At 38.2% G+C, this 14841-nt stretch overlaps 1 protein-coding gene across 1 annotated transcript in view; it reads right to left on the bottom strand.

The window, feature by feature from the left end:
* METTL24 (methyltransferase like 24) overlaps positions 1-14841 on the bottom strand; it is a 124109-nt gene that overhangs the window by 44704 nt on the left and 64564 nt on the right. The window contains exon 4 of the mRNA XM_040238507.1: positions 6473-6701. Within this exon, the coding sequence (XP_040094441.1) occupies positions 6473-6701 (229 nt within the window). The remainder of the gene's footprint in view (positions 1-6472; positions 6702-14841) is intronic.

The following is a 14841-nucleotide window of genomic DNA, read 5'->3' as shown; positions in this document are numbered from 1 at the left end:
AGTCCCTGAAGAACTATGGATGGAGGTTCATAACACTATACAGCAGGTGATGACCAAAACCATCCAGAGGGGGGGAAAAATGCAAGAAGGCAAAATGGTTGTCTGAGGAGGCCTTAAAAATAGTTGAGAAAAGAAGAGAAGTGAAAGGCAAAGGAGAAAGGGAAAGATATACCCAAATGAATGCAGAGTTCCAGAGAATAGACAGAAGAGAAAACCTTCTTAAGCAAACAATCCAGAGAAATAGAGGAAAACAATAGAATGTGAAATACTAGAGATCTCTTCAAGAAAACTGGAGATATCAAGGGAAAATTTCATGCAAAGATGGGCACAATAAAAGACAGAAATGGCAAGGACCTAGAAGAAGCAGAAGAGATTAAGAAGAGGTGGCAAGAATACACAGTAGAACTATACAAAAAAGAACTTAACAACCCAGATAATCATGATGGTGTGGTCACTCACCTAGAGACAAACACTCTGGAGTGTGAAGTCAAATAGGACTTAGGAAGCATTACTAAAACGAAGCTAGTGGAGATGGTGGAATTCCAGCTGAGCTATTTCAAATCCTAAAGCATGATGCTATTAAAGTGCTGCAGTAAATATGCCAGCAAATTTTGAAAAGTCAGCAGTGACCAGAGGACTGGAAAAGGTCAGTTCTCATTCTAATCCCAAAGAAGGACAATGTCAAAGATGTTCAAACTTCTATACAATTGTGTTCATTTCATATGCTAGCAAGGTTATGCTCAAAATCCTTCAAGCTAAGCTTCAGCACTATGTGAACTAAGAACTTCCAGATGTACAAGCTGGGTTTAGAAAAGGCAGAGGAACAAAAGGTCAAATTGCCAACATCCGCTGAATCATAGAAGCAGCAAGAGAATTCCAGAAAAACATCTACTTCTGCTTCACTGACTATGCTAAAGCCTTTGACTGTGTGGATCACAACAAATTGTGGAAAATTCTTAAAGAGATGGGAATACCAGACCACCTTATCTGTCTCCTGAGAAACCTGTGTGTTTTGGTCAAGGAACAATAGTTAGAATCGGACGTGGAACAACAGACTAGTTCAAAACTGGGAAAGGAGTATGACAAGGCTGTATATTTGTCCCCCTGCTTATTGAACTTACATGCAGAGTGAAAGTGGAAGTTGTTCAGTTGTGTCCAACTCTTTGCAACCCCATGGACTACACAGTCTGTGGAATTCTCCTGGCCAGAATACTGGAATGGGTAGCCATTCCCTTCTCCAGGGGATCTTCCCAACCCAGGGATCAAACCCAGGTCTTCTGCATTACAGGCGGATTCTTTACCAGCTGAGCTACCAGGGAATCCCAATATACAGAGTACATCACGTGAGGTGCTGGGATGGATGAATCACAAGCTGGAATCAAGACTGCCGAGACAAATATCAACAACCTCAGATATGCAGATGATACTCCTCTAATGGCAGAAAGTGAAGAGGAACTAAAGAGCGGTTTGATGAGGGTGAAACAGGAGAGTGGAAAAGCTGATTCGAAACTCAACATTCAAAAAACTAAGATCATGGCATCCGGCTGCATCACTTTATGGCAAATAGAAGGGGAAACAGTGGAAGCAGTGACAAATTTTATTTTCTTAGGGTCCAAAATCACTGTGGGCGATGACTTGGCCATGAAATTAAAAGATGTTCTTTGGAAGGAAAACTATGACAAACCTAGACAGTGTATTAAAAAACAGAGGGGGAGGGAGGTGGGAGGGGGGTTCAGGATGGGGAACACGTGTACACCCAGGGCAGATTCATGTTGATGTATGGCAAAACCAATACAATATTGTAAATTTAAAAAAAAATTTTTTTAATTCTAAATAAATAAATAAAAAACAGAGACATCACTCTGCCAACAAAGGTCCATAGAATCAAAGCTATGATTTTTCCAGTAGAGAGGTGCAGTTGTGAGAGCTGGACCATAAAGAAAACTGAGCACCGAAAAAGTGATACTTTCAAATTATGGTACTGAAGAAGATTCTTGGAGTCCCTTGGACAGCAAGGAGATCAAACCAGTCCATCCTAAAGGAAATCAACCCTGAATATTCATTGGAAGAAGTGATGCTGAAGCTGAAGCTCCAATACTTTGGCCACCTGAAGAACTAACTCATTGGAAAAGACCCTGATGCTGGGTCTTTTGAGGGCAAGAGGAGAAGGTGACGGCAGAGGATGAGATGGTTAAACAGCATCACTGACTCAATGGGCATGAATCTGAGCAAACTCCGAGAGATCGTGAAGGCCAGGGAAGCCTGGCGTGCTGCAGTACAAGGGTCACAAAGAGTCAGACATGACTTAGTAACTGGAAAACAACAACAGGCTGTACACAAACTAAAACTATATCTAAAAAATATGAAAATAAAGGACTCTATAATAGCATTTCATGTAAAACTAACCCCCCTCCCCCCAAAAAAGTTGGTATGGCAGAATCAACAGCAGACAAAACAGAACTTAAGGCAAAAGGGATTTCTAGAAATAAAAAGAAACATAATATATACACATGGTGGAATGTTTTTCCTGAAAGTGTCTATCATTTTCCATTTCCAACAGCAAAGCATGAACAGTATTCCCAATAAGCATTTCAGGGTAGGGGAGTATCGACATATTGCTTATATGTGCAAACTCAGTAAGCGAGAAGTAAAGGGAATCTTTTTGTGGTTTAATTTCAAAGTTCGTACTCTCTTAAACACAGCACCAACCACACAACAGAGCTGTTGTTTTGTAATTAATGGCAGGCTCTCTGCCCAGGGAAGCAGAAAGTGGCATTCCCTTCAGAGTCCAAGGCGACACACAACCTTGGGGACAGAGTCTTGGGTAAGGGAGGACTTAACTCCCAGGGCTGAACAGGCAGGAGGTCCAGCTCCAGCTGCATCAGCTGACTGGCATCCCCAGCCACAAGGTCTACATCTGCTCTGTATTACTTCTCAGCAGCTTCTTTCATTTGCATACAGCACAGTATTTACTTTCTATACAATCGCCTGCAAAGCTGTTTGGTGCCCTGAGTCAGCTAACAAGAATAATCTAAGACCAAGTCTGAAGGACAAATTCCCTTCAATTTCACACAAAGATTTCATTAAAAAAAAAAACTCTTGACTAGCATTAGGTACAGTTAACAATTTCCAGAGAAATCACTGATATATTTTCCCTGGAACAAAGAAAGGTAAAAAAGCTTCTATAAAATTAAGAAAAATCTTATTGAAATTATTAGAGGGGTGGGATGGGGAGGGAGATGGGAGGGAGGTTCAAAAGGGAGAGGATTTATGTATACCTATGGGTGATTCATGTTAAGGTTTGACAGAAAACAGCAAAATTCTGTAAAGCAATTATCCTTCAATAAAAAATAAATTAATTTTAAAAACTTACTGAAATTATTAATAAATAATTTCAGTTTACAATCAAATGACAAATTCACTCCAGGAACTCTGCTGGAAGTTTTCACTCTGTGTTCTCTGCTCTAGTTCTCAGAAACAATCCATTTAGGTAGTATCATTGTCCCCATTTTATTGACAATCAAATTGAGGGCCAGAAAGGTTAAATGACTTGGCTGAGGACCCATGCCTCAAACCTAGAGTAATGAGTCTTACAAAGGTAAGCTTTAATGCAGTCCTGTTATTCATATTATTATCAGCATGATTATGACTGAAAATAATTTCTCATTAACCAGCCTGGATCATTTAGGGATATTCTGTGTAATAAAGCCTTATGATTAATATAAGCAGAAACCTCAGATTCGATATTTCTAATCACATCCTGGAAAAATTCGGATGCATAGTTACAGCAATAAGCACTCAGCCAAAAGAAGACAGTTAATCATTCCAAATAATGCTAAATCCAGGTGATATTATTCCCTGACAGACTGGGCTTCTCATGCACACGCTTTTGCTGATGCAGCTGCTTCTCACTTGACGCTTTAGAAAGATTTTTTGATTTATGGTTTGAAGTTAAAATTACCAGAGAGTTTTAAAAGCAGTATGAAAGCCATATGCATCTTACTGTCACCATCTTAAGACTCTGCCTTTCATTTTTGCCTACATTTTTGCCTGAGTGACTGGAATCTAGGTATGGTTAAAGATAAGAAAAATAACCGCTTAAAATGGAAAGCATCACAAAACTATATGAGATATTTTAAAGTCATGAAGTGAAAACAAAACAACAAAACCCCTTTGGTTTCTACAGCCACTTTCAGGAAAAATAAGTGAAGGAGGCAAGGCAAACACACTGACATTTTTTAGTGTGTTTTTCCTATTTGTTTTTCCTGCCAGAGATACATCCTATTTATCAGGGTCTGTACACAAGCTGAAAAATGAAAACAGACCTTGTCTGCTGCAGGCCAGAACCGAGGTTTCCTTTTATCTGGCACCACGTAGCTCCTAGACGCATGTTCCTAATGGAAGCAATCATTCACCAATGGCTTTACATTTTGTTGTTTTTGTTTTAAAGCATTCACCCAAAAAAAGCTTTATGAAAGAACATCTGTATCTTTTAAATTTTCAACAAGGGACTTTTTTTTTTTAAGGGGAAAATACATACGTGGCAATTCTGAGCCAGATCACTTTCATTATTTATGGGGTTTTCTTTCCTCCTGTTTTTTTTATTGTGGTAAAATGTACATAACATAAAATTACCACCTTAATAATTTTTACATGTCATTATTAGTGTTTTCAATAAAAATTATAGCCCTAGGAATATAAAAAAAATCCTTTAAAACATTTTTCCTTTTTAGGAATCTCTGTAAATATTTCTTCTGTGTGAGAAGCAGTGTTATAAGAGGCATGATATTTTATCTACAGCATAAAGGTTTGCCCACTGCAGCTCCCATGGAGTGAAACAATTCAGGTGTCTACCTGGTAGACATTTTTCATACAATATGTGGCATAGATAAATTATATCCACAGATCACTTTTTGAAGTCTCATTTTATCCTCACATTTACCAAATCTCTAGCTAAAATATTATCAAAAAATGCAAAATGGCTTTGTGTTTCACCTCTAGATACTCAGTCTTTTCTTTGAAGAATGGAGGTGGAGGACCAGGGTATAAAAAGCATGAAGGAGGACTAGTAAAACTCCTAAATGAATGCAAAGAATGAGTAGTTAGCTCTTTGAATAATCTAGAGTTGACATGTCAAAGGGTCAAGGCAATAATCTTCAGCCACACACACAAAAAATATCTATGAAGGTAACAAACAGCAAAAACAAAATAAAATTCTGAAAAATGCTCTCACTTCTTTGGGTTCTGTTCAAAGATTTTTATCCCCAAACTCCTATATGTGTTTCATTAAGGCTCCTAACTATTACATGCAAGTTACTCTTAATGGCAAATCAAAATACAAACACAAAATTCAAAACACATGTTAAAAACACCAAATTCTTTGAAGTTGTTCTTGAAGAAGTTCCTGCTGTCCAATTAAAGAAAGTTTTTGTTTTCTGTTTTTTGGATTTTTTTAAAAGAGGAAGCTGAAGAAGAGGGGGAAGGGAAGGAAAAAGAACAATGCAGAGGAAGTCTTTTTATTAAAGATCAAGCAGCCAATTCAGGTTTAAAACTGAATTCCATATATATACTGTGTCTCAGGAACCCCCATTCTGGCATGTCCTAAATTACATGCCATCTCTGGGGATAATAAGCCAAGAGAGGCTAAGCCCAGGAAGGGTTGGCAATCAAATGCAAGACAACTACACTCAGAAGAATTTCTCTAGCATCTACAAATGGCAACCCACTCCAGTACTCTTGCCTGGAAAATCCCATGGACGGAGGAGGCTGGTAGACTACAGTCCATGGGATCGCAAAGAGTCAGACACGACTAAGTGACTTCACTTCACCTTACAGAATGCAGTTGGTCACATTTACACTAAAAACTGCTTTCAAAACACACGGTTCAAAGATAAAGTTTCCTTTTGCTATCCATTCACAATAAAATATTTGTAGAGATTTGACATCCTTTGATATAATTATATCAGTTGCAATACACATAATGTCCATTCAATCTTACAAAGTACATTTTAATCAAAGCTACACATATCTTCTGACCTTTAAGAGCCGGGAGACCCAAAATCATTGTTACAACAGTGGGAAACATGATACACAAGCAATCTCTTATCAAACATAAACCTGGCTCTGATTACTTTTTGTATTTGAAGCTGATACAAGTAGTTTGCTCTGTCTGGAAATTTAAAATCAATTGCCAAATGGAAATGGTACTCTTGAGCCCACCATCAGAGTTAGTTTCTTATTCTCCTTGCTGAGTCTTGGTCAAAACCTTAAGCACTACTCAACAGCAACTAAAACCTTGAAATCAATTTAAATATCTCTATCTTTGCCAAAACTTTATATCGACAGAGCTGACTCTATAAATAATAATAAGGTTAAAACTGAACCTTCAACTATCGAATCCTGGATTTGCATTAAAAAAAACCAGCTTATGAGTTTGTTCACTTTAATTATGAAATCAAATGAAAAATCTGACCTTGTGATGCCCAAATTCATTCAAAATGGTTCCCAGTTTTCTGGTGTTGCTATACGGTTTTTGGGCAGCAACAGCTGGATGGGGGTCCCGCCAGTCGATGGACAAACGGTGATACCAAAGACGCTCACTTTCCAGAACATGAGCTGACTTAACACTAGGATCAAAACGATGCACTTCACATCCATTGCTGGCCATGCCAACCTCAAAATGGGTATCATCACTTCCTAGGCTGAAAGAAAGAGGATAGAAATCAATAACAAACAAATATGATGGAGAAAAAGTGTTAACTGACAAAAATGATAGTGCCGAGGCCAATTTTCTTAGTCATATCAAGCCTTCTCCTGTTTTAGAACATGGCTGGTTATACACATTCAATAAACCTTCCTTCACAAAAAGCATTAAAGCTAAAAGCTTCCGGATAAAAGAAAGGAGAGAAATTAGGTGCTAAATGCAGACTAGAGAATCACATGTTCAAACATGTAAAAGCATATCTAATTGATTTTTTTAAAGATATAAGCTGTAGTATCAATGAAACAAAGACTCTCTAGTTGTCTCAGAAGATATTCTCAGAATAAAAATAAAAAGTCCACGCATCAGTTCCCTAAGGGAGAGGTGCATTCTGCTAACGAGGTAATTTGTCTTCCTTGTAATGGCCGTGGTGCTGTGCATGCAGTTTGACTTAAAACAACAGCTGCTTTCTTTAGAAATGGGGTATATTTTAAATAGCACAGTTAAAGAAAAAAGGCAGACATATGTGGTTCTACTGAATCTGGTACTCAAGAGGCAAAAGAGGTATATCACCTCAATTCACTTAAGCGAGGGGAAGAAGTTAGGAATTAATTGTACTTAAGCACCCAGTTAGGTAACACATCATGGAATATTCGTGTACTTACAAATTTCTAATTTACTGAAAAATATTTCTTACTTAGTGATGTAAGGTTCATAGCTTTGATTAAAGCATCATTTTGAATGAAAAGCATTAAATTAACCAAGAGAGGATGATTTTTTTTAATAGTAAGTATGACTTTTCTGCCCAAATACTATATTTAGATGTGATTAAAGATACCAAGGACTTCCTGGTGGCTCAGACGGTAAAGCATCTGTCTACAATGCAGGAGACCTGGGTTCGATCCCTGGGTTGGGAAGATCCCCTGGAGAAGGAAATGGCAATCCACTCCAGTACTATTGCCTGGAAAATCCCATGGACAGAGGAGCCTGGTAGGCTACAGTCCATGGGATCGCAAAGAATCGGACACAACTGAGCGACTTCACTTCACTTCAAAGATACCAAAATCCCCAAGTACCTGTAATGCATTGGCCAATCCTGAACCCAATGCAGAAATGCATCATTCTCTTAGACTCTACTATTTTAGACTATTTTATCATTTGGAAATATATAAGCTCATTAGATGACAACTCAGTTAACCGAAATAAGTCTTCAGTACAGAGATCTTCTACCTAGACATTCTTTTTTTTTTTTTTTAATTAATTAATTTATTTTTAATTTTTACCTAGACATTCTTAATATTCTATTTGCCTTGTTCTTTCTTTCCCTTCGTTCCCACTACATTGCTTCATTCTCACTGGACCCATGTCATATCAGCCCTCTGCTATTCTTCAGCTGTAATTCACTTGACAATTTTGACTAGAAAAAGACTCAGCACTCTTCTCACAAACACTCCCATTCCTTCTACCCAAGAGATCCCGTTTCCTATATTGAACCTCCTACTGAGCCCCCACAGCTCAGACCACCATAATCTCTATCTGAGCTTTTTCCCAGTTTGTTCATTATCTAATCTGGGGTTGCAAGTTGACTTTCTGGGCCTAACTCTTCACCCCTTCATCCACACTACTGCCATGCTCATCATGGATGGAGTGTCCTTTCTTGCCCCTGGATTTTTTTGGCTTGACTATGTCACTTGCATTTTAGAAGAAACGGACATGATGCTAGTGCTGATCCTAGGCTTTGAGCACTTTAGTTTACTCTCTTGTACCATTATTGTGGTTAAAAAACATACCCTGGGTAGTTTGCTGGGCTCAGAAAAGAAACTAAAAACAAGAAGCAGAGCTGCCCCAGACAATCCACTGACCTTCTCTGAAACATAGAGCTGCCCTCAGCTGTCTCAGCCTGAAGTAGAGTCTCTCAGCTGAACCTAACCTGGATCAATTGAAATTCAACTGATTTGCACACATATAAGCAATAATAAATAATGGTTTTAAGCTACTGAGTTTTAGAATGACTTGTTACACAGCAATAGCTAACTGACAACCCTGGCATTAAATGTAAATCCAAGAGTTCCAATAGTGAAAGTAAAAGTCACTCAGCCACGTCCAACTCTTTGCGACACCATGGACTCTACAGTCTGATGGACTTCTCCAGGCCGGAATACTGGAGTGGGTAGCCTTTCCCTTCTCCAGGGGATCTTCCCAACCCAGGGATCAAATCCAGGTTTCCTGCATTACAGGCACATTCTTTATCAGCTGAGCCATAAGGGAAGCTCAAGAATACTGGATTGGGTAGCTTATCCCTTCTCCAGGGGATCTTTCCAACCCTGGAATTGAACCAAGGTCTCCTGCATTGTGGGTGGATTCTTTACCAACTGAGCTATTAGGGAAGCAATAGATACTGTTGCTGTGTGGATCACAATAAATTGTGGAAAATTCTTAAAGAGACGGGAATACCAGACCATCTGACCTGCCTCTTGAGTAACCTGTATGCAGGTCAGGAAGCAACAGTTAGGACTGGACATGGAACAACAGACTGGTTCCAAATAGGAAAAGGAGTACGTCAAGGCTGTATATTGTCACCCTGCTTATTTAACTTATACACAGAGTACATCATGAGAAACGCTGGGCTGGAGGAAGCACAAGCTGGAATCAAGATTGCTGGGAGAAATATCAATCACCTCAGATATGCAGATGACACCACCCTTATGGCAGAAAGTGAAGAGGAACTAAAAAGCCTCTTGATGAAAGTGAAAGAGGAGAGTCAAAAAGTTGGCTTAAAGCTCAGCATTCAGAAAACTAAGATCATGGCATCTGGTCCCATCACTTCATGGGAAATAGATGGGGAAACAGTGGAAACAGTGTCAGACTTTATTTTGGGGGGCTCCAAAATCACTGTAGATGGTGATTGCAGCCATGAAATTAAAGGATGTTTACTCCTTGGAAGGAAAGTTATGACCAACCTAGATAGCATATTCAAAAGCAGAGACATTACTTTGCCAACAAAGGTCTGTTTAGTCAAGGCTATGGTTTTTCCAGTCGTCAAGTATGGATGTGAGAGTTGGATGGTAAAGAAAGCTGAGAGCTGAAGAATTGATGCTTTTGAACTGTGGTGTTGGAGAGGACTCTTGAGAGTCCCTTGGAGCGCAAAGAGATCCAACCACTCCCTCCTAAAGGAGATTAGACCTGGGTGTTCATTGGAAGGACTGTTGTTGAAGCTGAAACTCCAATAATCTGGCCACCTCATGCGAAGAATTGACTCATTGGAAAAGACCCTAATGCTGGGAAGGATTAGGGGCAGGAGGAAAAGGGGACAACAGAGGATGAGATGGCTGGATGGCATCACCGACTCAATGCACATGAGTTTGGGTAGACTCCGGGAGTTGGTGATGAACAGGGAGGCCTGGTGTGTTGCAGTTCATGGGGTTGCAAAGAGTTGGACATGACTGAGCGACTGAACTAAACTGAAATGAGATACTACAAAACATTTTTCAGTAGTCAGATTTGTTTCTATATAGATCAGAATGTTTTGAAACCACCTGTCCCAAAAAGATTTTCACATAATTGAATTTATCAAAATTTAGATGAGCAAACTTGTGTTTTCATGGAAATATGAAACTCAACAGAAAAATGGAAGTTTGGTAGCTTTACTAAGAGATCAAAACATTAGTCCAAAAAGTACTCATTAAATATAATTTGTATATAAATTTTCTAGAATAAATAAATGTGAATGATTTATTTCTCTTTGAATTTTCAGAATATCATCTCAAGAAAAGATCTTCTGCTGTAAAACATGTATATATTTTAATCAAGGCCTCAAAAAATGTTAAGAATTAATCATATACAGTTGTATAACTAATTTTTAGTAAGCATTATATTACACATTGATATGTTTTCAATTTAAACTCATTTCTTATAGTTAAAAAAATAACAAATGCACTTTAAAAAGTTCAAGTTGTGTGTAAATATATAAAACAAAAAGTAAAAGTTTCCTACCACTAGAATTTTAGCCATCAATTGCCAGAGATAATCACTTAGCAATTTTTTGTGTACCCTTCCAGAAATTTTCTACACATGTATAAGGATTCTCTATTAGAAATATCATAAGTACACATATACATATATAAGTTGAGGAACTATTTTGGGTGATATACTAAATATCATGAAACTACTGAAATTTGCAAATTTTTTGTTATGCTATTCTTACTCAACAAAATCCACTTAATTTAAATATATAATATGTACTGTATTGGAAAGTAATAAACTACATTTATTTAATCAATGCCTGTAATTCTTATTTTCCTTTATTCAAAACAGTGCTTCTTCACACTTAGTTTAAATTAGTCAAGTTTGTGGCAGGAGTAAAAAGCAAAAGCAGGAACAAATTTGATATACATAAGTGTTGCAAAAAGTGGCCCAAAGGGGTAAAGTCAAGACTCAAATTCAATCCAGGCAGTTCCAAAGCATGTGCTCTTTACACTCTGCTGCTGCTGCTGCTAAGTCACTTCAGTCGTGTCCAACTCTGTGTGACCCCATAGAGGGCAGCCCACCAGGCTACCCCGTCCCTGGGATTCTCCAGGCAAGAACATTTGAGTGGGTTGCCATTTCCTTATCCAATGCATGAAAGTGAAAAATGAAAGGGAAGTCGCTCAGTCGTGTCTGACTCTTAGCGACCCCATGGACCGCAGCCTACCAGGCTCCTCTGTCCATGGGATTTTCCAGGCAAGAGTACTGGAGTGGGGTGTCATTGCCTTCTCCGCTTTACACCCTACCTCACTGCAAATAAATGCAGAACACAGAATTATGGAAGGAATATTTGTGAACTTGGGGATCTACAAAACTGCTTTACTGCTACTAGACGGTAAAGCTGCATAAAGTAAAGGACTGTGTCAATCTTGCTTATTTCTGAATCCTTAGTGCTGAGGAGACAGATGAATGATGACAGACAAACTTACAAAATGCTGCACTAAGTGAAAGAAAACTATTAGGTGGGGCCTGGAATTGCCAGAATATACAGTCCAGTATCCAACATGACATGGAATGGGCTATATTTCACTGACACATTCGTGTATATTAACAAATATTTAACACTTTATATGGAGAAGGCGATGGCACCCCACTCCAGTACTCTTGCCTGGAAAATCCCATGGATGGAGGAGTCTGGTAGGCTGCAGTCCATAGGGTCGCGAAGAGTCAGACACAACTGAGCAACTTCACTTTCACTTTTCACTTTCATGTATTGGAGAAGGAAATGGCAACCCACTCCAGTGTTCTTGCCTGGAGAATCCCAGGGACGGGGGAGCCTCGTGGGCTGCCGACTATGGGGTTGCACAGAGTCGGACACGACTGAAGCGACTTAGCAGCAGCAGCAACACTTTATATATTCAAGACACTACACTAGACATCAGAGACAGATAAATTAACCTGATGCTTGATCTGGAGAAACTCAAAAGTAGTAAAGAAGAAATATTTTTGAACAAATATCTATAATAAACTAAAATAAAAGTATTATTTATACCAAAAATGTATTTAGTCTATAAGGAAACTATTTTCTGCTCTTATTTAACTGAAAAGAGAAGTCACTGTGGAAAAATTTTACTTTACAGAAATTTTTAAAATATATATTTTATATATATATTATAAATACAGATCACGATCGTATGGCTTCTACCTTAAGGTTTAAGATAGTTGTTCCGGTTCCTGCCATCATAACTGCACTCCAGCCATCAGGAAAAGTAAAAGGGGAGGTGAAAGTCACATCCTTTCCTCCTCATGGCATGGCCTAGAAATTGCACCTATCACTTGCACTCATATCATATTGCTAAAAGCTAGTCACGTGGCCCCTTGCAGCTGCAAGGAAGTCTAGAATATGCAATCTTTGGCAAGGTGACTCTGTGTGCTCTGCTAAACTCAGGAGTTCTGTTGCCAAAGAAGAATGAAACAATGAATATTGGTGGACAACTAGAAATTCCAGCTACAAGCCATTTTTGAAACAGGTAAGCTGTCAATACATATATTCAAAGATATAAGTCTTCATGAACACTGTAACCTACCCATCTATATGGAGGAGAGAATAAATTATATAATTCATGCTTATATTAACAAACATTAATATTATTCCATATATGTTGACGTAAAGGTTTGAGATCACAACAAACTCTTCAGCACAGAAGGGTTGTCAAATCTGAGGGATTTGTTGAAGAAATAGGAAGCTAGGAAGGGGCAAATTATAGGGCTAAACACCCAAAGGTAACAGAATAACAGAGTAACCATCTTGGCCCTCCTCTCCTGATGTTTCAGAGAGCCACAACCAGGATCCCTAAGCGTAGTTGTGTGGATTGTACATTAAACAACTCTAGGGGGCACCACTCCTAGTCATCATAATGATTATCCAACAGATGGTAGTAAAAGTTCTTGAGGGAGGAGGTGCCTTTTCCCACATGCGTAAAAGTGTCCCTTGGAGTAGCTACAGGACTGGCAATTGCATGCCCTTTGATGCTACTGAAGGGTAGAAGGGATGTATGTGGCCCTTTAAAATCCTTGATTATTCTTTTAGAAATATTTCTAGGAGCATTAGGGTAACTGTCTTTTATGTTCCCTAAGATGCAGAAACTCAGAGTATAAACACATGAAGAGATACTCAATATCATTAATTAACAGGTGAAACAAAATAAAACTATAATGAGATACCATTTCACAGCTACGAAGATGGCTATACATAAAAAGACCAATAATAGTAAGTGTTGATGACAATATGGAGAAATTGGAACCCACATACACTGTTGGTGGGAACAGAAAATGGTATATAACCAAGAGATATGAATACATATGTCCACACACAAAAATCCATACATGAACATTCACAGCAATATCATTCATAGTAGCCAAAAGGTGGGAAAAACCAAATGTCTATCAGCTGATGAATGAATAAATTAAATGTGCTATATCCATACAGTGCAATGTTATTTGGCAGTAAAAAGGAATGAAGTACAGATATATGTAATAACATGGATAAAACTTGAAAGTATTATGCTAAATGAAAAAATCAGTCAAAACATCACATATTAAATGCTTCAATTTATATGAAATATCCAGAATAGGTGAAACTATAAAGACAGAAAATAGATTAATGGTTGCCTAGAAGTGGGAGATGAAAAGAAGGAAGTGGGTATGAGGAAATTGAGAGTGACCACTACTGAGTACAGGCCTTTCTCTCTTGGGGTGATGATAATGTTCTAAAATTGACTGCAGTGACTAGAAACCATTGAATTGTACTCTAAATGGATGAATTGTGTGGTATGTGAATTATATCTCAATTTAAAGCTGTTTAAAAAAACTAAAAAAAAAAAAAAATCAGACCATATATACGGAAAGTTTTTAACTCTCATCACTGAAGACAGAAAGGTTGGAAGAAGTAAGACAATTGTATTTTCCCCAGGAGTATCAGTCATCCTTTCCTCGTTTCAGCAGGAACCAGATAATCTGGACAAATAATCACCTAGATCTGTAAACTGCCAACTACCAGAGAGAAAGTAAGTGTGTGTGCTCAGTCACTAAGTCGTGTCTGACTTTGCAACCCTATGGACTGTGGCATGCCAGGTTCTTCTGTCCATGGGTTTCTCCAGGCAAGAATATTGGAGTGGGTTGCCATGCCCTCCTCCAGGGGATCTTCCCAACCCAGGGATCAAACTCATCTCCTGCATTGCAGGAGGATTCTTTTACCACCGTCAGAGAGAAGGTAATAGGTTTTCCAAAGCATAAATGACAATGAATAGTAGATTAAATATTTTATAATTATTCATTTTTATTAAATAACCTTGCATAAAATGCCAAAATTTCATCTAAAACATATATTCTTAACAGCAATGGTATCATCTCTAAGCGAGGAGGGTGGGGGGATTGATTCTTGAAGTATATGTTTAAAGTATAGATAATATATATGTTACATAAATAGATATAGTGTGTATAGTATTAAAATTTCATGGGGAAGATGATTAGGGAAAAAATTGTCTAAAAAGAGTCCTTGGGACCATGATTTTCTAATTCCTCATTCATATAAAAAATGAGCTCTTACTGTGTTAATTAAACTATTAAAAGATAGAAATTTTGGCTCCAGAGCTCATTCATTCCTCTTGAAAGGCTCA

Source organism: Oryx dammah, unplaced genomic scaffold, assembly GCF_014754425.2.
Source record: "Oryx dammah isolate SB20612 unplaced genomic scaffold, SCBI_Odam_1.1 HiC_scaffold_4, whole genome shotgun sequence".
NCBI classification, from domain to species: domain Eukaryota; kingdom Metazoa; phylum Chordata; class Mammalia; order Artiodactyla; family Bovidae; genus Oryx; species Oryx dammah.
The sequence above is the reverse complement of the archived record's forward strand: the minus strand, read 5'-3'. Positions and strand labels throughout refer to the sequence as shown.